This window comes from Lepisosteus platostomus, chromosome 7 (genome assembly GCF_059453375.1).
Source record: "Lepisosteus platostomus isolate fLepPlt1 chromosome 7, fLepPlt1.hap1, whole genome shotgun sequence".
Classification (NCBI taxonomy): Eukaryota; Metazoa; Chordata; class Actinopteri; order Semionotiformes; family Lepisosteidae; genus Lepisosteus; species Lepisosteus platostomus.
Window position 1 is genome coordinate 46,534,244 of NC_142617.1, and position 24,882 is coordinate 46,559,125.

Sequence of the window (24,882 nt, forward strand, 5' to 3'; positions counted from 1 at the left end):
CCCCGGTCTGAGATACACCAGGGATTCCTAACCACTGCACACCCATGTCCCCGTATGGACAAGGCGAATGCCTTTAAATAATCGTAAATATAAGTCTCAATGAAAATGCATTAGAATGTCTGACTTCCGTTTTAACATGAATGAGCTCTAGAATCAGAGTTCACATCAACCACACTCGTTAGATCGAAGTATTTTAGAGCAAACATTAAGCTTTACTGCCCAGTCGCAGTTTCAGAGGAAACGTTCAGACTGTTTCCACGGGTGGCCGGCGGATCTGTAAAGAGGTGACCCGATCCCCAGTGACATGTGAGAAGCTGGCTCTTACACAGGGGTAGGCTGGGCTGTGACACCGAGCAGTGCCCTTCTATTTTTGTATCGGGGGCTATTTACTGCTGAAATCCCGACTGAATTTACTGCACAGCCACGTCCATGAGCGCCTGCTGAAACTCTTGCGGCAAATCTGGGGAAACCGTGAAAAATATTTGAACAGGTAAAATGACCTTGCATCCCTGGGAACTATTCTTCCTACATTTTTATATCTTAAAATTAACATGCGTTGCTTGCACAAGTTGAGATCAATTTAAATGTTATTTCGAGAATACAGAAGCAATGCGGTTTTTACATTGAAAGGGTATGCAATATTCTGTGATCTGTTATTTGTGATCAATTTACATAAGCCATAGTGCATCGTACTTTGACTGCTACAAATACTGCTATCAACATACACGAAGCTACTACGCAGTATTCGTTTTGGTGCCTGTTGCTTTAACGTGCCTGCACAAGGTCCCTGAAATCACAGACTCGGTATCTGATGTTCAGCTAAACTGACTGAGAAAAGTCCTTCAGTTGATCAATACACATCTCTGCGTGAAGTCATAACTGTCGTCACACAAGAAGAATTACACGAAACTGTCGGATGACATGGGTTTTCTCTGGCAATCCGGTGATTCATCTGCGGTTAAAATCTCGTATGACTCTCATACTCCTGTTCCCATTGGTACAGATCTATCATGTTCGTGCATTGCCTCCCTCATCAATCAAAGACTAAAATTTCATTAGTGTTTCACTACAAAGGCAAAGAAACTGTTTTAGAAATTAGCAACAGCCTTTCCTACAGTATGTGCTGACATTCATGTGATCGTCAGTTTCAGCTTGAGTATGTCCACTGTCTTATCTGTGTTTTCAAAAGTCATTTGGAATATACAATATGATAATATTAAAAAGAGTTTTATTTGACACTGACCACCATAAGGCATTTCATGTGAGTTCCTGAATGTTAATGTGTAAGTTAGTTTTCTGTATTCCTCGTTCCTCAATCTTCAGGGAAGACAAATATCACACATCTACAGTATTTATTCTTATTTTCCATTTAGGATACTCTTCAGGATTTTGAGTACTACAGCTCTTAACCTATCATCTTCCGAGCAAAGCCAAAGACACAATAGCTGGTCCTCTTCATCTGGAGCAATGGACGAGGCCACTAAGCAGTACATTTTCAGTGGGGGAGAGGGGACTCTGAGCAAGGCCTGTGTGGATACCCCAGTCCTCAAGGATACCCCAAGTGACGAACCTGAAGGCATAAGTTTTTATAACATGGACCTCTACGAGTCCAGAGAAAGGCTGGACATCTTCGTAGAGGAAGTGCCTGTGAGCACGACAACTGACAGCCAGTCTGTGCAGGAGCCCCTGGAGAGCCCACAGAGAACAGAAGAAGAAGAGTATGACCTGTACACTGCAGAGGTGACCGAGATGGCCAGGCAGTACGGGGTGTGGGACGACAAGGAGGAGGGGGACATGGGACTCCCTACCCAAGAGCCGTACGTCTTCATCACCGAAAAGCCACCGGCACCCACCAAGAGAGAGGTGGCAGAGTCCGGCAGCACTGATTCCAAAAGGCCGGATTCGCAAGAGGAAACGGGACGTTTTCGGACAGCTGACCAGCGTTTCTCAGTGGAGACAAACGACTCGTTGTCCTTCGACACCTGCGTTCCTGCGTCGGGCGAAGCCAAGAGCCCACCACTCACATGGGCCGGTGCACAGCAGCAGTGGAAAGAGGAGGAGGCCGAGGAGGAAGGGACGCATCGCGGCGGTCCTGAGCAGTCGGCGGGAGCCAGACTGAGGGAGTGGAAGTGCTCTGAGGAGAGCCGAGAAGACCCTCCTGTTGACAGGGCCGTGGAGGAGGAGCAGGTGTCGGCTGAGAGCAGTGAGAATGAGCCTCCTGATGTCTTCTGTACTGACTGCCAGACCCCCATCCGAGCTTTCTACAAGCTGTTCGGACCACACAAGGACCACCGAGTCATTCAGATAGCGAACGCTGCCGAGGAGGTGAAGGTGAGGGGCTCTTTCACAAAGGCCAGAGCTTCAGCTGGATCCCCAGGACACAGTATGAAGTCTCCAGGGGCTATCTGTTGCACACGTGAAGCACTGAAATGATTGAGGACTGTAATGGGTGGAATAAATTATAACAAAATTATTAATGTTGACGATTAAACAGTGCAATGGATGTCACTTTAAATTTAAATTTGGGAAAACTATAAGAGTTTTTCCAGAAAAAAGTTACACATCCATATGTACTGAGTATCAAAACAGCATTTTCATTTATAAATGCAGCAAATGCACTAGATTCTTAATAAACAAACAACATTTTTTGTAGCAGGTGGTTTGACATTTTGCTGTATGGACATGATATACAGTATGTGCTGTAGATTAATTGTGCTGGTTAATCTTTGTCACCATCAGGGCTGATCAACAGTTTGTCTACTGCAAAAGTTACAGGGTAGTAGACTGGTACCACAATTGGAAGCAATGTGCATTTGTGATCAAAGCTTTGCACTAGGTTAAAGATTTCTGTCCCATTCCCCACATGGAGCCTGGACAAGCTTGTCCATTGGTTTATGAGTGCTAAAACGCCACATTTCATCCCAACTCATCCCACAAATGGTCAAAGGGGCTCACGTCTGGCTTCTATGATGTAACTGTAACATTCTCTAATCACAAAAGGGCACTGTTACAAGGGCAGCATGAGGGGCAGGTGCTGTCCTGCTGGAATGTTGTCACTTCAGGGTGAACTCGCAGGAATGGAAGTGAGTGAGTCTCAGGTCTCAAGTCAATCAATGTGGCGCTGTGCAGCCAGACTAGCAGCAATCACTGCAAGAGAAGTTCTGCAGCAACTAGGCACACCAACCCAGAACATCACACCTGGGCCTCCTCTTTGCCTGGTCTGAGCAATGAACAGTTAGAGGATCATACTGCATGTCTGAGCCAGACTACCTGACATCAGTCAGGGTGGCCGACATGAAATCTTGACTGATCTCTATAGAGGACTTTATTGGCAAGTACAACTGAAGTGGCTTCAACCAGCCTCCAGCCTACTGATGGCAAGACAGTGTGGTTCTCTTGACAAGCAAGTTGTGTTAATTCCTGTATTTCTTTGTCTTGATTTTCACTAGATGTGGCATTCGATAGGTTGATCCAAAATCTATATATTTTGGTTTTCTGAAAATATACATGCATATACAGATGATCATTTTTTTGATACTGTATGAATATTTCTGTATGTGGAAACTTGTACACTTTAGTTAATGTAAAATGTAGACTCAAACTGCACCGTGAACAATTTAGAAGAAAATGCCTTGTTATATATGCACATCGTGAAGCTCTCATACAATACATGAGATGTCTTTCCATTCTTTTTTTTAGGATGAAATCCATAAAACTATGTGCAAACTGGAAGAACAGATCGCACAAATGGAGAATTTTGCCAGCCATTTGGAGGAGATATTCATCACAGTTGAAGTAAGACAGCAAAGGTTGTTATTGGTTTCGAATATTATACTCTAAAGGCTGAGAAAACATGGAGCACATCACAGTCTTCAGTAAAAAGCCTTTGAAAGGAGTAACTTCATGCCAATAAGTGCAAAGACAGTGCTGTCCCATACACTTAGTGGCAAGAAGCTGGGAGTGGCATTTTCACAAGGCTGTTTGTACTTTAGTGTATCAATTAGCCGCAACTGACAGCCAATAACAGCTGCAGTAGAGATTCGAATTGGTCACATACAAGACCAACCATGTTTAAGAGAAAAGAACGACTAGAGCTTTACGAGTAATTTTCTCCTGTAGGAAAACTTTGGGAGGCAGGAACAGAACTTAGAGCAGCACTATAACGAGGTGATGCAGACTCTGACTCAGAGATATGAGGAGAAGACGTCTGGCCTGGAGGATGAGAAGAAGCAGAAGCTGGAGGCCTTGTACAGCCAGCTCATCCGCTGTGGGAAAACTCTGGACGTTTCGAAGGAGCTGATAGAGGCGGCTCAGGAACTTCACAGAAATGAAGACAAACTAAGTTTCCTTCAGGTTTGTGTGCAGATGTAAAATGTACTGTACATTCTGTGCATGCTCATTTTTATGAATTGAATAGTACTGTAACAGTTTTATAGTTAGGACACACAAGCCCTTTCTGCAAAACTAAAAGATTTCTTCAAAAGACCCCAGTTAACAGACTGTGTGCTTTCAAAATGTGTGCACTTGCATTTACTGTATACAGTATATTCATTTATTTTTAAACTCTGATCAGTAAGATATTTAAGTAAAAGTTTGTACATTTTTGTCGACAGACTTTTGTGCCGACAGTTGACAGGTAATGTCAACAAATGTTTTTTCTGATGTACTGCGGTGTCTTATTAACACGCTTTTATGATGAAAACATGAGTTTGAACACTAATGACGTCAACATTTTGTCGGTTTGAATTAAATGGATTGCAAAGTTTGATGAACTCTTCAGAAAAACAAAAGGTTTTGCATTTCAATCTAATATAGTTGTATTAGTTATACATCTTAGCATGACTTAATTAACATTAATGTGTTCTAACATTGTTTAACCAGTGTGCAACAAATGAAAGCATGCATTTTTATTTGCAGACATTGTGTCTCGCATGATTTGTGTCAGGTGTTCTGAGTGAAAACCATATTTAATTGTTCAAGAGACAATGTGCATTAAATAATTCCCAAAGCAAACCAATGCAAAATTGTATTTCACAATGTGTAATTCCACTGATGCTACAATGCTACAAACTACAAAAAGTAGTTTCCATAAAATGAGTTTCCTGTTTGAAATCAGAGTTCAAGAGGAACTCTGGGGTCTTTAACTACAGGAGAAAGGAGATATTGAAGGAATTCTATCCTGGTGTCATGGCTTGGCTACAGAAGGTGTATAATTATATGTCAAGCTATGAGTACAGGATGTTTACACATTACTCCTTTATCTGTCTCTTTACAAGACTGGTTGAGACTGTTACCTTGAATTTTATAATAGCATTCTAATCTATGTAGCATCAGTACCTGGAATCTGTAGAATCTTTCTTATTTCTTCTGATATCTTCTTCTGTGAGCTATTAGAAATTTCATTAACTGGAACAAATGACTTTCTATGCTGCTGACTGCTAAAATTTTAATTTAAACCTGTGTATTTTGCTTTATCTTAAAATGAAATACACAGAATAGAAGAATTCATTAAATGTGATCCAGAACTCAAGCTGTCTGCATCCATGGACTTTGAGAATGCTGCTATAGATTTTTCTGATGTCAGACAGATGATGGATTCGATCAACATTGTTCCAGGTTTGGCTCTTTTCCATGAATTTACTAGACTTTACTGATGTATCACATGCCCCTGTGACAACAGTACCAATTCTGTTTCCTGATTAGTATGATCATATGTTTGTGTAATTTCTTTGGATAAACTCTAGCTGCTAAGTATTTTCAAAGTTTTCCCCAATAAAAAATCTGTTAGCTAGGAGCCTTGTTGAACCAACTGATGTTGCACTTAGGCTGAGGACACAGTTACAGTATAATGCTCTTTGCTGTGCTCTGAGTGCAGATTAGAAACATCACCCAAGTAGAGCAGTCCTGTGTGACAAGTCGTGGAGTAACAGAACCGCCGTGTCTGTGTGAAAATGGTTGATTGTGTCATGAACTGAGCTCTCTCACCAAAAGAGGGCATATTATTCAACTGCATTAAACTCACAAATGCAAATTACATTAAACACTAATAGTGACAAAAAGATAAGAATGCCATGAACAGTGACAGCTGGATAAGGGATTAATTCTAGCCTTTTTTGTGGTTCTTTCTCTAAAAGTTAAATACCAAATGTTTAATTACAAGGATATGGATGACTCATAGAACTTTAAACAGCAGGTTAACATTTAAATTCACTTAATTCCTTCTTACTGTCCTTGTAATTGCTGGGATATGAAGCTGATGTTCCCTTTGATGTCACCAGGCAGTGTAAGATTCAGCTGGTGTTGAAACAATGATACACTGATCTATAAACTGATCCAAGATAAAACCTTAAGCTTTTTTTAATTGGAGGCCGTATAAAAAAATGAGTCATGTTTGAAAACATCTGGACATAATCAGATGGTATTCATTTGACCTATTAGAGCATTTTCAAGAACAATTAAGTGGGATAAGTATAGCCTGAGTTCTTTAGATTCAGGATTCTTTTCATTTCCAATGTAAATATCCCAGTATGAGGCTATTTCAGAAAAATTAACACTGTTAGAAGATCATATCACTTTTCTTATACAAAAAGTAAAAAATAACAATCGGAAACACTCCTTTCTTGGATAAATAAAAGGTGGTCTTTATATGAGGAGATATTATCAGGCACTGTTCTTAATGAATTTCATCTTTTGTCTGCATATTTAATTTTGCTAACACAGTGCAGACTTACTGCAGCAGAATAGAATAGATGGTCCAATTCATCTGTAGCTCAGCGTTCGTGTCACCAACTTTCAGAACCATAAAAACATAAAAACTTGTCAAAAGCAAGATGTAATTCCAGCCCACACAGAAATCTATACATTTTTTAATCATGTTTTTATTAAATGTTTTAATACAATGTCTCAAGTTTTCATTGTCATTGTGGGTATGTATTTTAATAAAGGGGTAAGAAAACAGATAGTGGGATAATCAATAATTAAGAATAAATAATTATAACCCAGGGCAGTACAGTGGCACAATGGTTAGCACTGCTTCTTCACAGCACTAGGACCCTGGGTTCAATTCTGGACCTGGGGCACTTTTTGCGTGAAGAGTGTACAGTATCTTTTCCCTGTGTTCATGTGAATTTCCTCCAGGTTCTCCTGTTACTTCCTACAGTCAAAAATACTGGTAGGTTAATTGGCTTTTGGGAAATTTGGTCCCTAGTGTGAGAGTGCGTGTTAGTGTCTGTGTGTACCCTGCAATGGACCAGCGTCCAGTCCAGGGTATATCCTTGCAGCGATAGGTTCAAGCTCCCCCACGACACCGTGTTGGATAAAGTGGTAAGAAAATAGACAATGGATGGATTATAACCCCTAATTGTTAAAGATATGCCAAGAATATACCCGAGAGGTAAATCAGAGGCAAACATCTATTAAAAATGACAATAACACAAGCTAAGCATGCAAAAACAAGTAGTCTATTTACAAAACAAGGCATCTTAGATGCCTGCATCCTGACATCACTGTAATCCCCCACTGCTAACCCAGTAGTAAGAAATGCTGTATAATGCCTAAACTAGCTAACAAGATAAACCCTAGTCCTTAAGCAGAATACGACTCAGGGCAAAATCACCCTGCCTATTAATCTGAATGCTCCGAAGTGAATGGCAATCTATCTTCCTATTGTAATAATGTATCACTAACCTAGAGAAAACGTCTTTAGCCTAGGGATTCCTCATAAAGGAGATCAGAGTTTCCTGAAATAACAGAACGGCAAGCCTGGCACGCTTCTCCTTTCTCTCTCTCTTCCTCTGTTCCCTTCCCTTTTCCATTCTTCTTCTCTATCCCTGATGGTCTCTCCTGTCTTTCTGGGTGTTGAGGATTTACTCATTATGATTTACTGGAGTAATTCCCCAGAAGTTACTTTTCTTTTGTTATTTGTGAGGAGATTGAAATGCTTCCTCCCTACTCTTGCTTTAAAACACCAGCCGATCCCTCTTTTGAGTGTTGTTTTCGAATGAAGTTTTCTGTCCTGTTTCAGCCCCCTCTGCCCCAGTCATCAACCCCCAGGCCCCAAACTCTGCCACCAGCACCTCGGTGAGGGTGTGCTGGAGCCTGTTCTCGGACGACACTGTGGAATACTACGAGCTCTACTACACCCCTGTCCTGGAGGACTCCACTGTGGGAGAGAGCATGGAACATGAGGGTAACTCCACTGACTCCCTTTTACTGCCCAATCACCTCATCTCCTGTCAGGCCTGGTGCACCACTAGCACTGGAGACAACAGCCTAAGTCCTTATATAGGTTGTACTAAGAGTGGTTTTGCAACAGCTGTGTTATAATTACTCAGTTACCCCCATGGTATTGAATCGCCATGGTACATTCCAGGAGTGTACTACAAAGACACATTGACACTTTGGAAACCACTGCAAAACTAGAGCAAAAATGGAAGTAAAACTGCAACATTCCTCCCATACATTCACGGATGAGAAGAGTTTCCACAAAGCTGCAAAGGTATTCTATAATATTCAAAATTGGCATTAATGAACAATTATTAATAATTTAAAAAAGATAATAATTATTCTTATGTTTTATGTTGTTTATATTATTAATAATGCTCATCCATTATTTATTATATTCAGAATAATGACTCATACTAGTGGGAGAACTGCACCCTTGCAGACTCGGGATTTGATTCAAGAAGCGTCATGAAGAATTAAAATCCCTGTTATTTTTCAACTGCGCTGTACTTCCAAACAGGCCTGTTTTGCAACAAACAGGCTCTGTGCAGAGCTGGAAACAACAAGCGGAGATTTCTCATTGAGTGCACCTGTGTGCCTGGCATTTTCTCTCACTCGACAATTAAACCCTGCGGCCTCCAGTCTCAAGGAGGCCTGGAAATGTTCAGAATTTGGGCCAAAAACTGTTTACATCCAATGGTCTGAATTGGCTAGACGTGAACACAGGCTTCAGGATGGAGAGGTGCAGTCAGTGCCCATGGTGAGGACAGCTAATTAACTCCACCGTGTCTATCAAGAGCAGCGACTGCGTGGTTCTCAGCAAATTTGGCAACAAAACGTAAAGAGCTGATTTTTGGTGCCAACCACATCCGTTGTAAATGAACCTGAGGCCAGATCCACACCACTTAGCACCCATGTGTACAATGGTGACTGTGAGAGGAACGATTCGAGGCAGGCACATTCCCCAGGAGGGATCAAACAAATGAAAAAAAATCTTTTCCACAAGTGTCTCTGCTGACATATCATGGTATAACTGTCTGGTAACTGTCTCATTTTTCTATTTTATGCACAGCTTCTATGATAAAGGTGAAGGAAACATACTGCACTGTGACTGATTTAGTGCCAAATACACAGTATGAGTTCTGGGTGACAGCTCTGAACACCACTGGCATCAGCCCAGCCAGTGAAAGAGCTGTGTACGTGACAGGTGAGTCTTCTACAACTAAAATGGTGTGCAGCGATTTTAACATAAGAATGATAACAAACAAGAAGAGGCCATTAGCTCATTGGGAGTTAGTAGTTAATTGATCCAAGGATCTCATCCAGCCATTTCCTGAAAAAAGCCAGGGTATCGGCTTCAGCAAAATGGCTGGGTAGCTTGTTCCACACTCCCACCACCCTTTGGGTAAAGAAATGCCACCTGTTCTTGGTTTAAAATGCACTCCCACATCCATGCACTTGTGTCACATTCGTGTTTTCTGTGTAAAGTGTAACAATAGTGGACTGGAAGTCCAAAGGAATGTAAAATACTGCAGAAAAAGATTAGTTCTTTAAGCAGCCCAAGTTTTTTTTTTTTAGCACCGCACAATTATCAAATCCTGCAGAATATCTCTAGTACGGTAAAACGCTGACCTTCTGGTTTTTCCACAACAATAGAACTGTCCTTGTGTCCAAGTCCAAAACTAGTTGCTTTCCCTTAATCTTCAATAATAAAGTCAGACCACATTACAGGTGGCTCTTATTGGACGACCCTCTGCTCCAACCTTCTGTCTGTGCATTTTGCAGTCCCGTCACCCCCCTTCATCAGACACAAAGAAAGCAGGAGCTGTCCCACGGCGGCTCTGATCCGCTGGGAGTCGGGCAACACCAACCCTGTGGATTCCTACACTGTGGAGCTCTGTGAGATAAGCAGGGAGAGAACTAACAGCGCTGTCACCGAGTATGTACTGTTGAACAAGCACTCTATTGACTATTGTGATAGTCAGGATTGCCTGACTCTCAAGGATTTGTTAACATTCTAATACTGCAGAAGCTTTGTGATGCATTTTTCTCACTCAAGACAGGAAGGGGAGGGGGGAGGCACTGTGCCATGGAGGTCAGAGCTGCTGCCACAGGTCCTGAGTCAGATGGCCCCGAGTTTTCCTGCTTTCCATGTGGAGTTTGAATGGTCTCCACAATATGAATGGGGTTTTCATACTGTAGGTGTTCTGGCTTCAGACATGCTGCATAGATGAAATGTATGTACTCTCTGTGACGGACTGGTGCCCTGTGTTTTTGGTTGCTAGACCTAGAAACCACAAAAAAGTGACTTACTGACCTTCAAATAACAAATGAAAACACAATCTACATTTTAATCATACAACACATTAATAGCACTTGGTTTGTGAACTCTGAAAGTAGAGAAATATCAGTAGCATTATTAACATTGAAGCCTTTTCTAATCACAGGAGATCTGAGGTTGTTTTGTATGATCTAAATCAACTCATGAAGTCCAGGGATTAGCCACATGATATTACACCCTGCTAAAACAGAAAAAAAGCATTTCAAACTACAATGATTTACTTAGTAATGCAATTACTTAGGGAATGACTTGATCAGGATAGTTTTAGTTTGAGTACACCCCTCATGAAATGCAAACCGGGTTTTCAAAGCAGCATGCAGAGGTCATTTTAACGCGAGCTTTACTGGGGAGCTGAGAAGGGAAGGAAGGTTGCCGTGGCCCTGCCCCAAGATCCTAACTGGCATATCAGATGGCACCATGGCCTAGAAATGCTATTTTTAGGAGCTATCCTACATGTCATTTTAGTTTCGCAGGGTGACTCTCCTAAATTTGCTCGTTACATCTGTATGGGATTTATTTCATTTGATTCCAGATCCATCGTGGGCATTCCTACCTGTGAATCTCTGATCCAGCTAGAGTCTGGAAAGCGCTATCTCATTTACGTCCGGGCAGTGAATATAGGTGGTCTCAGTGAAAGAAGTGACTCTATCATAATCCAGACAACAGGTGAGGATTTCCCTTCAACACATGCTCATGTGCTGTGCGTCTCACTGTTATTAAGGCTTGGATGTGTGACAGCTGGCTAGCATAGGGCCACAGGTTGATTTGCGTTCGACACCCCCCGAGTTGATTTTAGTTGCCCACAACAAACGCACACTCTGGAGTGCATTATTCAGTGCAGTGGTTGGCCTTGCTGCCTTTGTGTGCTGGGATTCTCCCTGTGTTTGCATAGGTTTCCTGCCTCAGTCCAAAGACTTATAATAATAATAATTAATAATTGCTTACACTTATATAGCGCTTTTCTGGACTCTCCACTCAAAGCACTTTTCAGGTAATGGGGACTCCCCTCCAACACCAATGTGCAGCCCCACCAGGATGATGCAATGGCAGCCATAGTGCGCCAGAATGCTCACCACACATCAGCTATCAGTGGGGAGGAGAGTAATGAAGCCAATTCATAGACGGGGATTATTAGGAGAGGACCAATGGGACATTTGGCCAGGACGCCGGGGTTACACCCCTACTCTTTCCGAGAAACAACCTGGGATTTTTAATGACCATAGAGAGTCAGGACCTCGGTTTTACGTCTCATCCAAAGGACGGCGCCTGTTTACAGTATAGTATCCCCGTCACTATACTGGGGCATTAGGACCCACATGGGCCACAGGGTGAGCACCCCCTGCTGGCCCCACTAACACCTCTTCCAACAGCAACCTTAGTTTTTCCCAGGAGGTCTCCCCTCTAGGTACTGACCAGGCTCACACCTGCTTAGCTTTAGTGGGTTGCCAGTTGTGAGTTGTGAGTTGCAGGGTGATATGGCTACTGGTAATGGTAGGGTAATGGTCTTCTGGGAAAACAGGCCCTGGTGTGAGTGTGTGTATGTCTAAGAATGCCTTGCAAAAGAACTCGTATCCCATCCATCCCATCCAGGGTGTATACCACCTTGCACCCTTTGCTTACTGGGATAGGCTCTGACTGAACTGGATGAAGCAGTTAGAAAATGAAAACACCTGAAAAATATCCACAAAAAGCAGTTCCTGTCATTCCTCTGGGGGCATGCTGTACAACAATTCATGTGCCAGAGTATAGAACATCCCCTCTTGCCACTGTGTAATACAAATCTGATAAGGAATATTATTTTTCCTTGTTCTTGAATATCTCCTTGCAATCTCTCTTGTACTGCACTGAAATCATGTTTTACCTCCAGAACACAGAATCTTCTACAAGAAAAAAAAATATCCGCAATGGATGAATGATTTCTAGTGTACATTCTCCTTGCAAGCCCAAACAATAACTCCCCGCATTCACAACACCAGGATTTTAACTCATTTGTCCAAAAATAGCCTAACAGACTTACTTTCTGTGCCTGAGCAGGTACCTACTTTCACCTCAATGAGGAAACAGCTCATCCCTGCCTGTCTATTTCTGAGGATGGATTCACCATGTTCTATGGTGACGAAGAGCTGGAAGTAAGCGATATGACCTTCAGTGACAACACCTTTGCCAGGTAGGTGAAGTGTAATGCACAGTGCCAGTAAATCTATGCTGAGAGAAGAATAATCAGCTACACAAATAGCAAGTATAGAGATACAGCGAGTATAGTCTCTATAAGAATGAAGTCAGTAAGAGATCTGGACAAAATCTGGTCAGTACAAATTTAAAAGTTCAACAGTAAGAGCAGCCGGCGAAATGATAACCTTAATGCAAAGCGATGCAGAGACAGAACAATTTGGAACTTACAATATGTAAGCTTTGTCAGGATTCCTAAACTGGAGAAGCAAGAGACAGAAGACTTCACTGCAATGTAGAATAATAATAATGCATAGTTTACAGATGTTCATACTTCTGCCGTGTACATGAACATCGTTTGGCTTCTCAATTGCCGTGTCCTCAGGTGTGTGGCAATCTTGGGAGAATTGATCCCAGTCAGAGGAAAGCACTACTGGGAAGTGGAAGTGGAAGAGAACACAGAGTACAGAATTGGTGTGGCTTACCAGGACACTCAGAGGAACGGATACCTGGGAGGAAACAACACATCTTGGTGCATGAGACATGTGATAACCCCCTCCAGGTGAGACCGTAACAGTGCAGGTAGTGTTAAAATTACCATTCAGCTGCTCAAGACTGCACATTTGATATATGTGGAATGAAAAACAAAAGATACCATTGTAAGGCAAAATATGGTATCTAGGAGACAGAGTTCTGGAAGTACTGCTTGTGTGCATTCTGATAATTCTGCACTTAATTACATGCAGAAGCCTCTCACACACAGAAAGGGGTTTTGTTTAAAATACCCATAGAATCACTGTATAGCGGTTGCCGTAGCAACTCTATTTTCAGCACAATAGAAAAACGTCACTTAAGCAGATCATTTGCCGGGACTCATCACAAACAACCAGAGCAATAATATTCTAATGTTCCCAGCAGTGGAAAAATGGTTACTACCTGAAGTCAGTCCTACAATTTCTTCACAACACCCACTTGTCTTCACACATCAAGAGAATATTAATATCTTGGATTTTACATTTGACTGTTTTTCAGACACAAATACGAATTTCTGCACAATGGATGGACTCCTGACATACGCGTAACAACTCACCCGAAGAGGATAGGAGTAGCACTAGACTACGAAACAGGAAAACTCTCCTTCTTCAACACTGATCAGTCTCAGCACCTCTACACGTACGAGTGTCAGTTCCTGCACTTTGTACACCCTTGTTTTGCTTTAGATAACCCAGGAGCACTCACTGTTCACAATGGCATTGAAGCACCGGCATATGTCAAATTCTCCTGAGTGCTCCTGCTGCACCAGTGCAATACTGGTGTTCATCTTTTTAATCTCACCTGCACATGTATTTTATTTCAATTAGTGTCCATAAATAGACTACACATAGGGCAGCCGCTGATTTGGTTACACTAAACCCCAACTCTGCAGCCCCTGAAATGTGCATTTACTTCCTGTAGTTTACCAATTAACCTCACTAGTTGCATATTAGTGCCGTTATTGAAGGAGCCATTCTGACTATCCTTTTCATCAAACGGGTAGATCATAAGAATCAGAACAATTTTCTTAATTATGATTACCATAGTCATTTCTTGAATTGTAGGATATTTATCACTGTTTTACTATATCAGGACCTAGTGAAGAGACTGACTGCTAAATGTCTTTTGAAGAGCAATATTGTAAGACCCCCAGAAAGCAGATTACTAATAATGCAATTTTGTACCCAAATAAATGTCTCCTCATCCATGCAGTTTGTAGCATTACTTTTTTTACAAAGAAAGCTGAAAAGCCCTTTTGCTGTAGTTTGTCGTCCATGTTCATTATAAGAAGTCCAAACAAGGCAACATCATTCAAAACACTTTATTACAGTATTCCATGGGAACAGATGAACACTCATTTTTCACATATGAAAATCTGCAGAAAGTACAATGTTAAAGTGACAATTCAACCATTTGTATCAAGGGTGGGCAATAAGAGCCATCTTCACATGAAGTCAATACAGTGCAATTCTTACATAGTGTTTCCCTGCACTACCCATCTTCTGATATTCATTGAAGCTGAGCCCCGATTTATTCAAAAATCACTTCATCTCTTCATTTAACCAACTGCTTTTAAACTTTCTACACTCACTCAATTTTATTTCCAAAACTTTTACGTGCATTTCCAACAATTGTTTTACATATGCAAATAAACTTTTAAAAACTTAAATGAAATTAAACTACAGTTTCAAAGTGTTGGTCTCCCAGTTCCCTAAAGGTATTTATTAAATGTATAGAAATAGGTGGGAATGACTGTCAAATAACTCCCATAATAAGCACCATTGGTGATGTACAGACTCGTGTATTTCAACCTTAAAACGGTCCTAAATGAAATAAGTTATGAAAGCCTGCACAGAGTTCATGCTGATTTCTGAACAGATGACACTCAGTCCCAGTCCTAGGGCACCACAACATATTGCAAGATACATGTTGTTCTTAAGTAGGACCAAACTGTGTGACTCTCATGCAAAACACCTTTAACGGTTTCCTGAGTAATAATATTAAAACAGCTTAGGACTTGTAAAAATAGCTGTGAAACAACTCAGCAGCTGAGGAATTTGTCCCAAAGAAGAGTTTAGAACCTGATCAACACTTCCAGAGCCTGCTTAATTTTAATTTTACTCATGTTGTAGCCAGTGGTAAACAGGTTGCACACATTTTGTCCCATCAGCACAGGGCATCTTGACAATATTCTTTGATAGAAGTGTGTATTCATTAGCTTTATTCTGAACTTGCATTCAGAAGGCACAGTGTTTTACCGATATAAGATCCAATGAAATCTTTTAATTGCAATTTCAAAAGAAGGTATGTGGTTGTTAAATACCACAATTACAAAACACTTTCAATAAGTAGAGACCTGGAAATATAACATGAGTGATTCAAATAAAACTAAAGTTCAGGGCAGACTGCAAATCAGAAACCTCAGCTGCTCTCCAGGACCAGGAGTGAATATCAGCGTTCAAAACTAAACTGTTCTAATCTCTTAAAATAGAAGTGTTTGAAAATTAAAGGTTTAAGAGGCTCAACTAAGACCGAGCACGGGAAGATTGAAAACCAGAAAAACGGGTGTACTTCAGGACCAGTAAGACTAGCATACATGTTGGAAACGTTCCTTGGTGATGGAGGGGAATAAAAGGCTACCATGGCTACAAGTGAGGCCTTTATTTACATCACAAAAACATACCCCAGAGCTGCTGTGTAATAGCTAAGCAAACCTCAACAGTATCAAGACCCTGAACATGTTTACTGGAAAGACGTCTTACTGCCACGGGTCCGGTCATCCTCTTCATCAGAGGAATCGCCTCCATAGGGAACTAACCCCAATGTTCCCTCACTCGTTTTTGACTTCTTGGTTAAAGTACCCACATCACCTGTGAAGGCAAAAAAAGAAAGACAAAGAAAGGGGAAAGACCACACGGAAGCCCCATTTAAGTCGTAGAAATTGTTCAATCCACAGCCAGGGAAAGGTCATTCATGGAAAATGAAATGGCACCAAACATCCATAACAGCCACGTCCAGAGGAACATGTGAAGAGAAGACAAGGGGGAAGAAAAAGAACATATACAAAAACAAAAAGTTAGTTCATTTGCCAGGAATGGGTTTTAGCAGGTCTCCACAATCTGGAAAGAAAAAGGCTGTGATATTTAGTGCTACATATTGAATGTTTACGATCGACAGCATAGCTGTACAGAAAGTGTGATGATCTTCGTCTGGCTCTTGCGCTGTGAACAGCAATGCATACCCGTGGCAGCCTGTTGTGCACCACAGCGGCCATCCTCTGCCCTTCGCCTCTTCCGCACAGCTCTGATTGGAGGAGGAGGGGGTGGTGGGGGCATCAGCATCCTGCCAGATAGAAGTAAATTAAGATGAATTTGTTCACCATAAACTATACCAATTGCCATTTTAGGACTGGTCTCTTTTGAATGGCCTCTTATCATAAGGTTTTAGACAACTTACTAGAATTCTTTAAACAAGCAACAAGGACAGCTCTAGAACAAGCTGCAGAAATCCAAGGATAATGTACACACACAGATTGAAAATGGGTTATCAAACATGAAATACTGACCCCTAACCAGGGTTCATCACAAATAGTCTGGTAAAGAAACAATGTAAAAAATACAGGTAGCAACATAAAATGGGAACACCTGGGCAAATGACCAGGTTTACTGAAAGTAAGGGGTTCCACAGAGGTGTGATCATGTTTAGAAACACTAAAGATCACACAGATGATTTTGGCCTGCAGGAAGCCATTATCCAAAGGGATCTGGGTGAATATAGATTCTTCAATGTCCTTCTCAAAATAAAAAAAAACAAGAATGTGGAGAATCAATAAAGAACACAATCTTTAAAACCCAGACAGGGTCAATGCAAAGGACTTCAGATTTAGAAACTAAACAGGAATTCATTTAGGATGGAGAATAGGAAATACTTCCTTAACCATACCTTTTGGTGCTTCTTACCTACCACATGTTTGAGGCCCCTACTCAAGTTATTAAAATCTACCAAACATGCAAGACAGGCTGAATACCAACATCTCATTTTAAAGGCTGAAAGCCCTGGGCAGAATGGGTTACAAGAGCACACAGATGGTTATTCAGATAGAAAAGGGCGGCAGTATTCAGACTAATCAAAATTAAATTTAAATTGGATGGGAAAAGGGGTTGAAAATTTAAGGTCAACCTTTCTAGTTCTTTTCCATCATTGTTCTTGGTCACCGGTGAAGTAGCCAGTTCAGTTTTAGAAACAGTGAGGCCAGCTCCGGAACATGGATCTGTCTTGCCATGCTGAAAAGAGGAAAAGAAAAAAGGTTTTCCAAAAATACCAAGGAACAAAAATAAAATCTGTAAAAAAAAAAAAAAGGCAGGTAAATGCATATTCAACCTGATACTCCAAATTGTTTTCCTCTGCAGAAGATCTCTTTGCACTTCGGTTATGGGGAGGACTGGATGTGGCCTTATCAGTTGTTGCACCATAACTGGTCCCAGTGTCCTTGACCAAAACAGATTACAATATACTGATGAGCTCAGATCGCATACTGAACTACTAGAGTAGAAACATAAGTCAATTACAGCATTGTACAATGTTTGAAATAAAAAGCAGAAAAACTGTTCAACAGAACTAGCAAAACAGCTTTGGCATTTCCTTTTATTCTCATACTTAAGCAAAAAGGTTTACATGTTGGTATAATAGGCACAATAAGTCCATAAGCGGATGATGCAAATGGAGGGAGCGAAACAGCTACAAGGGACTTACAAAATCAAGAAGGGCAGATACTTGTCAAATGAAATTAAAGGCAAACAAGTGCAAAATGTTTCAACAGCCCAGGTACTACAGATCCTATCTACTCAAAAGAAGTAGACCTCCACTATGTACATGTAGCAAAAGAACTCCTGCACTGACAGGCCAATCCTGCCTGAACAAAATGCCAACAAAACAACTGCTGAATGAATACATCTGTTCCTGTCCGACTCCTTGTGTTCTGTATAGGACCCAGATGTTTTCCTGATCAAGTGCTCACCAGCTAGGGAAGTGTACAAATTAACCATAAAAGATGCATAGAAACCTTTGCCTAAACCCTAGAGAAACACCTTCTATATTAACTTGGTTTTAAAAAAATGTTCCTGGAGGAAGAGTCATCTGGTTGCTGCTCTAGCCAAGTCCTTACTCGGTCAAACAGATTTCAGTTTTCAACATAGGGCATATTTGCAAGTGTGCTTTAAGCTTATAAATACTATCTGACCTTTCAAGTAGTATCAACCCTATCTTAATTTCTGAGCTTAAGATCTGCCCTCATTCTAGTTTTTCCTGGAATGTAAATCAACTGTAGAAGGAAAAAAACCTGTGGGAGTTGTCCAACAGTGCCACACACACACGGCTGTCCAATCAACTACACTGAACTAAGCTCTTTAGATGGGGAATAATGGCAAGCAGGCATGGAGAGGCTGAAACACCACACCCTTGAAGCATGATATTTTTAACTCTCAACCAAATAATTGATCTTGTTTAGATTTAACTCATTAATTAGCACTGGAGACATTGTTCAGCTGGCATGAAAAATAAACAGTGGCCCTCCAGGACCAGGCTAGGGAAGCACCGTTTACCCTGATACTTCAAGACAGCTGTAAAAACCAATTCAGAAGTAGTTAAAGGATCCCATTTACCACTAACCTTCAGTGTCCCTGGGGTAAGGCACAATATTTCTAACAAAGCATTACTCAGAGGAAACTCATTCTAGTTATCAGAATTCCATCATCCTGGTTCATCCAAGGTATCCTCCAGGCTGCTATAACCCTTAGCCAACAATTCCTGGTTTGTGTCAATACATGACTGGAATTTGAGCTATACAAGAAAAAAAACCTACCTGCTCTAAATAAGGTGGTGGCATTCTGGGACACACTGGATACTGAACCATTGCCTGAGAAGATTGAGGGGTTGTTGAAATGTTAGAATAACTGTGATGACCATTTGAACTACTCCAATAACCACTGGATCCGGGATATGGAGAATAGCCGCCCGAGTAACCATTTGTTGGGTAGTTATACCAGGAAACCTGGCTACAGTGATTGCTATTAGGTGGGTAGCCATGGGAAGGTGGGTATGCTGAAATAAAAGTATAGAAATGTACCGTTAATACCACAAACAGTTTTAACCCCTTCACTGTATCCAGTTACGATACTGGACAAGATTTGACTATGTGGTGATATAAGAAAAAAAACAAGTAGTACATCTCATGATTAAAAGAAAAACAATGAGCTCCCTTTTCATCACAATCTTCTCAATCTCCAGTTCACACAACAAGCAAACATTTACCTTGAGGAACCCCAGGTGCTGCGTAAACAGACATCATGCGGGAGTGCTCCACACGAACCTATATGGAAGGAGACAGGAAGTCTTACATAAAATACAAGGATACCTTACAAACCCAATGATTCACTGCAGAAAGATAATAGGAATAAAGCCAAGCCAAAAACTGGTTGCATAGGAGCAGAATTTTGATGTCAAGAACATTACAGGTATCAAGACAAGAAGGCAGCTTTCAAACACTGCATCCAATAATGGAGGTGCATGTTAAGGAGCATTTTACAAGTCAACTATCCCCAAAGGGCAGGTTGAAAAATCAGATGTCAGCAGGTGCAGTATACTGTAACCTTTTACTGGAGGCCAAGCTGTTCACACTACTGTGTTTCTCTAGGAGGTGAGTATCAGTGAGAGCTATACACTTTACCAGCTTCACTTTCTTAAAACCTCCGTGTTGCAGTACTGAGGTGGAGAAAGCCATTTACTCCTGAGGAATACACTGTGCAGGAAAAAAAGCCTTACCGTTTCTAACAGATTCTCACAGAGTTTCTTTGCTGCTTCCAAGCCGACTGAATTTGGGTGGCTATAAAGAGAAAAGGTGCAATTCATCTATCAGGAAGTCAATTACATGTAGACCTAAGTGCTTTTAAAGAACTGATACCAACTCTTCTCATCAGGCTTACCTGTTAAATAAACCTTCAAAAGGCTTTTAACTTTACAGTCATTACTTTCTCCCCCCACCCCAATACCTTTAAAGCTGTCTGTAACAAAATCATTTTGGATGCTTTAACACGGGGGGTAATACAAGAAAACAATACCTGATGTAGAGATATAAAGGTTCAAAGGATTCTCGCCGAGAGGCCTGCTCAATATAACCAGACCCCTTTCCTCTTAGGAAGACACGAGCACCAGTCTCATTCTGGATATGCTGCAAGTATGATCCCCCAGGACCCTCTACTTTCTCTTTCACATTGAAAGAAGGCAGTGTCTGATCCAAGCCTACAAATAACTTGGTGTGGACAAAATTCTGTAAAACACAAATCCATAAGAATGCCCCATTAACATTTTGCGTTGTTTCCAACAAAGGAGTAAATCCTTATGAATACCTTAAATGACAGCTCATACACTTTCCACATTTTGAAAGTCCCAACAGCTATCTACTAGCAAGTCTCCAAGCAGACTCAACTTGCACTGATGTAAGCCTGAATGTCAGCAGGAGCAGTGCACTCCAGCCTCTCCCTGGAAGATAAAGTTGTTCTCACTGCTTGTTTTCTCTAGGAGGCATGTATCAGCGAGAGCCACATTCTTCACTGGCTTCACTTTCTTAAGCCTCCACACGTTAGGGAATTAGTGATAGACACCATCAAACAAAGCCATTTGTTTAAAAGGTCAAAAAGGCTACTTGAAAAAAAGGAAAGCAATAGGTTTTCAAGTTTCAATATGCTCCAAGTTCAGCCTGGACTTGAAAAATGCAGAAAAGAGGAAATTCAAAGAAGCTCACAACTACACAAAATAGTCTGCTACACTAACCTCACTTTCTCTACTTTTTAATTCCTGTACATTGTTCATAATTTACTAAATATCAAACTGTCTCGACTTCTTGGTCAATAGGACCTCTTACCAAACAGAAAAACAGACAAAGAAACACGACGCTTACTCCTGAATGAACTTGGTTTGGTGGCACAGAAGACCTGCGATTCTGATTGATGGGTGGTCTTTGCTGCAGGGCAGGAGGCGCAACAGGAGGCCGGGGTGCCTGAAGGCTGGGAGTATAGACAGGAATAGCAGAGGGTGGCTGTCCAGACGCGGTCCTCAAAACCTCCTCTGAAATGATCTCCTTGATGCGCATCATAGCCTCTACAAGCACAAAACCACAATCCAATGTAACCAGTCACTGCCAACATATCAGACAAAAAATAGCAAGCAAACTGGACAATAACTGGAAATTATAGCTTACTGTTAACTTCCTCCTGGGTCTTTCCTTGAACATGTAAATATAACGGCCGGTTCCTAAATGGGTTGGAAAAAAAATAATCAATAAGACAACCTGAACAGACACATTTGACATGACATGTCTAATTATAGAAAGAGCTGTACATACACTCCTTTAGCTTGTGCTTTTGCAGCTGCAGTCATGTAGGAACCCTTTGTTGATATCGTTGCTCCGCTAAACTGGCGAATCTACAATTGCAAGAGAAAAGTGTGGTAGGATATGTCAAGTTAAAAAGGGTAAGTTGGCAAAGAAAATTCCTGATCCTTTACCGATAACTGGAAACATGCTTACTTCTTCCTGAGTTTGTCCTTTTGTGAGTAAGTTCCTGCATTGTAGAGGAACGTCATTAATGTCCACCTCTGTAATCACCAAGTCACTATTTTGAGACGAAACAGCGACAGTGGGTGCAGGCTGGAAAAGCAAAAATGCAAAGTCAAAAAGGAACATCAGACCTTTCTCTAGAGCTGTATGCCTGACACCCTTAAAGCCGTCACTCACACACAAGCACTTTTAACCCTTTAGTCTGTCCTACAATAAAAAAAAACTTGATAATACAAGAAATCTGTTAAAACACAAAATAAACTGAATTTTTTTACTCATGTGATTTGAGAATCCTCATCACAACTTACAGTTACAGCAAACAATTAAAAACAAGGGACAGAGAAGTTAACAGGGTTGCTAGGAACCACAACATTCAACAAACTACTACAATGACATTCCTTTTAATGCATCATTTAAGCTACAGTCGCGATGTCACTGATCAGGTGGAGAAAATACACTTGTACAACAAGTTATCAAATTACCCTCTCTGGCGGGGGCTGGGCTGTCTTCAGTTTCCCCTTTGCCATCAGCATGGCGTTGAGTTTTGCAGCCATAGCAGCGGCGAGCTCCACTGCGCCCCCTGGAGGAGGGCGGTGTTCCGACCCAGAAGTGGAAAGAGCTGGAAGACTGGTGACGTGGGAGGACGGCGTCGCGCTGTTGGAGCTCATGGCGACCGCTGGACCTCTGCTACCAGGCGGGGACGTGCTGGCGCCCAGATCCCCCGCGTAACCCGGAAAGGTGCCCAATGTCGTTGAAAAGGAACGAGTTAGATTCCCCGTTAAACTGTGCAGCATGGCGGCAGTCGAGGTAGTCTGACCCCATCTAATACCGGGACACCTACAAACAGAAGATGTTTGTAATTTCAAGCCACGTGGGAAAATCAATCACAATACAGTTCACAATCAGGTTTCAGCGTTAACATGTTAAGAGCTTTTGTATGCAGAGCAAGTAGATCGCAAAAACAAAACTTAAGTTGACGACCTGTTCTCAAACTGCATTTTTAATATAGGAGGGGAGTATCAGCCGGATCCAGTGGCGACATAGGAAACCGCTTTCTTATCCCTCCAGGTAGAAGACAAAAGATGCATTTCCTTTAAATCAGTACGACGTTTTTATAAGCAAACGGGCTGAAATGCCTATAGGAAACGTGTACTATTATAAAACGCAAGTGAGGCAGCGCCCGGTTTAATGCAACAGTCCGCATTCTGGCGAAATAGTAATTTCTAAAATTAAATAACGCATCCCGTGAAAACGTGATTAATACCGATACCATGTTCTGGAAATAAAAGACGAAATATGCTCCATAGACTTCGGCTTTGTGCACCTGTACCTCCAAACAAATTACATATATAAACTCTATTTTATAAGTAACCCAAAACAAGTATTTCAATGACTTAAACAAAAGTCCACACACGGATTCAGCCTGGTCGGTTTCTGGAAACATCGACAGACAAGGCCTAACTCCATCACCTCAATATTATCAACAATAAGCGCATTGGACCTGAAACCTGTGGACTTACGAGTTCTGCTGGGCCAACCCAGATGCCATCTTACGGAAAGATAATGGTCCTCGTGTATCCCAACCAATATTCCCTAACCGCCGTAATAAAATATTTCAGAAGAGCCAAAAACTAACACAACCCACTCCACCGCCTACCGAAGATATAGCTCCCAGAGACGGAAATACGTATTGTGTTACGTAATAAAGAGGTGACAAGCCACATAAGCGCGCGCCCCCTGTAGTTTGGTTCCGGTGTTGCTGAGTAGCTCCGAAGTGAAAGGAATGTGGATTGGCTGCGAATGACTTTAATAAACATCAGTATTTCCGAGAAAACCAGGATTTTAGTCTTTATTTTTCAATATTGAAAACTATTATTGCACCTGAATTGCACTGTGTTTCTAAGCAGAAAAGGTGACCCTTTGATTCACTGTATTGTATCCTACAGTCACAAAGCCCCCGATGAAGAAAAACGTGAGAACAAACTCCTGGGTTTGTAATTTGCGATTAGCAGGTGGGTCAAAGCTTTAATGCGATCCCGTCCAGACTCCCTGACCTACAGCTGTTTTCTTTCTCTGATTTATAAAGTCAATGAAGTGTCCCCAGTTTAAAGCTATTGTTATTTCTGTGAAATTCATGACAGGAAAAGACTCAAAGTTATGTCTTTTCTAATGTATTTGACAAATGCCCTTTATGACAAAACATTGCCGACAAATGCATCAATAAAGCATTTTAAAGTGGCATTACATAATTGTATTTCTTTGACGCGTATTTTTATTACAGCAACAAAATGCATAATGCATAATACACATCTTAAACTAATGTTACAGAACAGGTTAGTTGCTGGTACAGTGTTCTAGCTCAGAGTAATTTATGAAAACATACACAATTTTCAAATCTCTTCCCTTGTCCCTCAAAAAGAATAAAACTGAAGGAAAGGGAGACAAACACAAGAACCAAACAAAGGCAAAATACTAATTACACTAAACAGTCGCTAGGAAGCAAAGAAAGGAGGAAGGCCAGTCCTCTCAGGTTTCATCTGAATAGCCAGCTTGTAGCAGACGGAGGTCTGGGGTGGAGACGGGAGGCTGTCTCGGAGTACTTCAGAAATACCTGTCAAGCTTTATAATCGCATTTTTTAAAATAACTCAACATGCATTATATTTTATTCCTAAAGGTAGCTGAGGCATCATATTTTGAAAACTAACAGTGATTAAAGCCAGATCTTAAGGATACACTGTGTACCATTTACAGGGAAAGCAAACAGAACCTTGGTCTGAGTTTCCATTTTCAGCTGTGAAAACATCGCCAGGGGATATATGAGGGAACAAGCAGCTAATGTCGGGAATAGACTTTTATGTCTTACATAACTGTTCTCAGATGTCCCCCTGTTATCTGAAGAGAAGTCAAGGAGGGTTAAAATTAAACGTGACAAAAACAGCAACAACAACAAAAAAAAATGTTTGTTTCCACCCTTTCTCAGAAGATAGAGCCCAGGCAGAAAGA

The 24,882-nt window shown here is 41.3% G+C and overlaps 2 protein-coding genes across 3 annotated transcripts; one reads left to right on the forward strand and one right to left on the reverse strand.

Moving 5' to 3' along the window:
- The first annotated feature begins 333 nt into the window (after nt 1-333).
- On the forward strand, nt 334-14,474 carry fsd2 (fibronectin type III and SPRY domain containing 2). The gene is made up of 13 exons (XM_088640773.1): nt 334-490; nt 1,374-2,331; nt 3,700-3,795; nt 4,120-4,353; nt 4,614-4,636; nt 5,495-5,616; nt 8,024-8,188; nt 9,296-9,430; nt 10,009-10,162; nt 11,097-11,230; nt 12,599-12,731; nt 13,119-13,295; nt 13,766-14,474. The coding sequence occupies exons 2-13, from the start codon at nt 1,468-1,470 to the stop codon at nt 14,016-14,018; spliced, it is 2,490 nt and encodes an 829-aa protein (XP_088496899.1). The 5' UTR covers nt 334-490; nt 1,374-1,467; the 3' UTR covers nt 14,019-14,474.
- Nucleotides 14,475-14,574: 100 nt separating this feature from the next.
- On the reverse strand, nt 14,575-23,562 carry LOC148658954 (KH homology domain-containing protein 4-like). 2 transcript variants are annotated; one of them, XM_088640779.1, is made up of 14 exons: nt 23,399-23,562; nt 22,361-22,715; nt 21,849-21,968; nt 21,666-21,745; nt 21,522-21,574; nt 21,222-21,421; nt 20,383-20,591; nt 20,087-20,147; nt 19,577-19,634; nt 19,128-19,366; nt 17,648-17,755; nt 17,447-17,550; nt 16,509-16,609; nt 14,575-16,137 (listed from the first exon to the last, which is right to left on the reverse strand). In XM_088640779.1, exons 1-14 carry the CDS (start codon nt 23,425-23,427, stop codon nt 16,010-16,012), a joined length of 1,845 nt encoding a protein of 614 aa, XP_088496905.1. In that variant the 5' UTR covers nt 23,428-23,562; the 3' UTR covers nt 14,575-16,009. The 2 variants fall into 2 exon arrangements, 1 of the variants encoding a protein (XP_088496905.1); XR_015940268.1 differs by lacking the exons at nt 14,575-16,137; nt 16,509-16,609 and having other exon boundaries at nt 19,128-19,181.
- Between the last annotated feature and the right edge of the window lie 1,320 nt (nt 23,563-24,882).

Coding starts and splice junctions, on each gene's coding strand:
- LOC148658954 (XM_088640779.1), bottom strand. CDS start 23,427: ATGGCATCTGGGTTGGCCCAGCAGAACTC. Junction 21,969..22,360: donor CCCAGCCCCCGCCAGAGAGG/GTAATTTGATAA, acceptor TTGCTTTTCCAG/CCTGCACCCACTGTCGCTGT. Junction 19,367..19,576: donor AGCACCTGGGGTTCCTCAAG/GTAAATGTTTGC, acceptor CTTTTATTTCAG/CATACCCACCTTCCCATGGC.
- fsd2 (XM_088640773.1), top strand. CDS start 1,468: ATGGACGAGGCCACTAAGCAGTACATTTTCAGTGGGGGAGAGGGGACT. Junction 4,354..4,613: donor ACAAACTAAGTTTCCTTCAG/GTTTGTGTGCAG, acceptor TTTTGTCGACAG/ACTTTTGTGCCGACAGTTGA. Junction 13,296..13,765: donor CATGTGATAACCCCCTCCAG/GTGAGACCGTAA, acceptor ACTGTTTTTCAG/ACACAAATACGAATTTCTGC.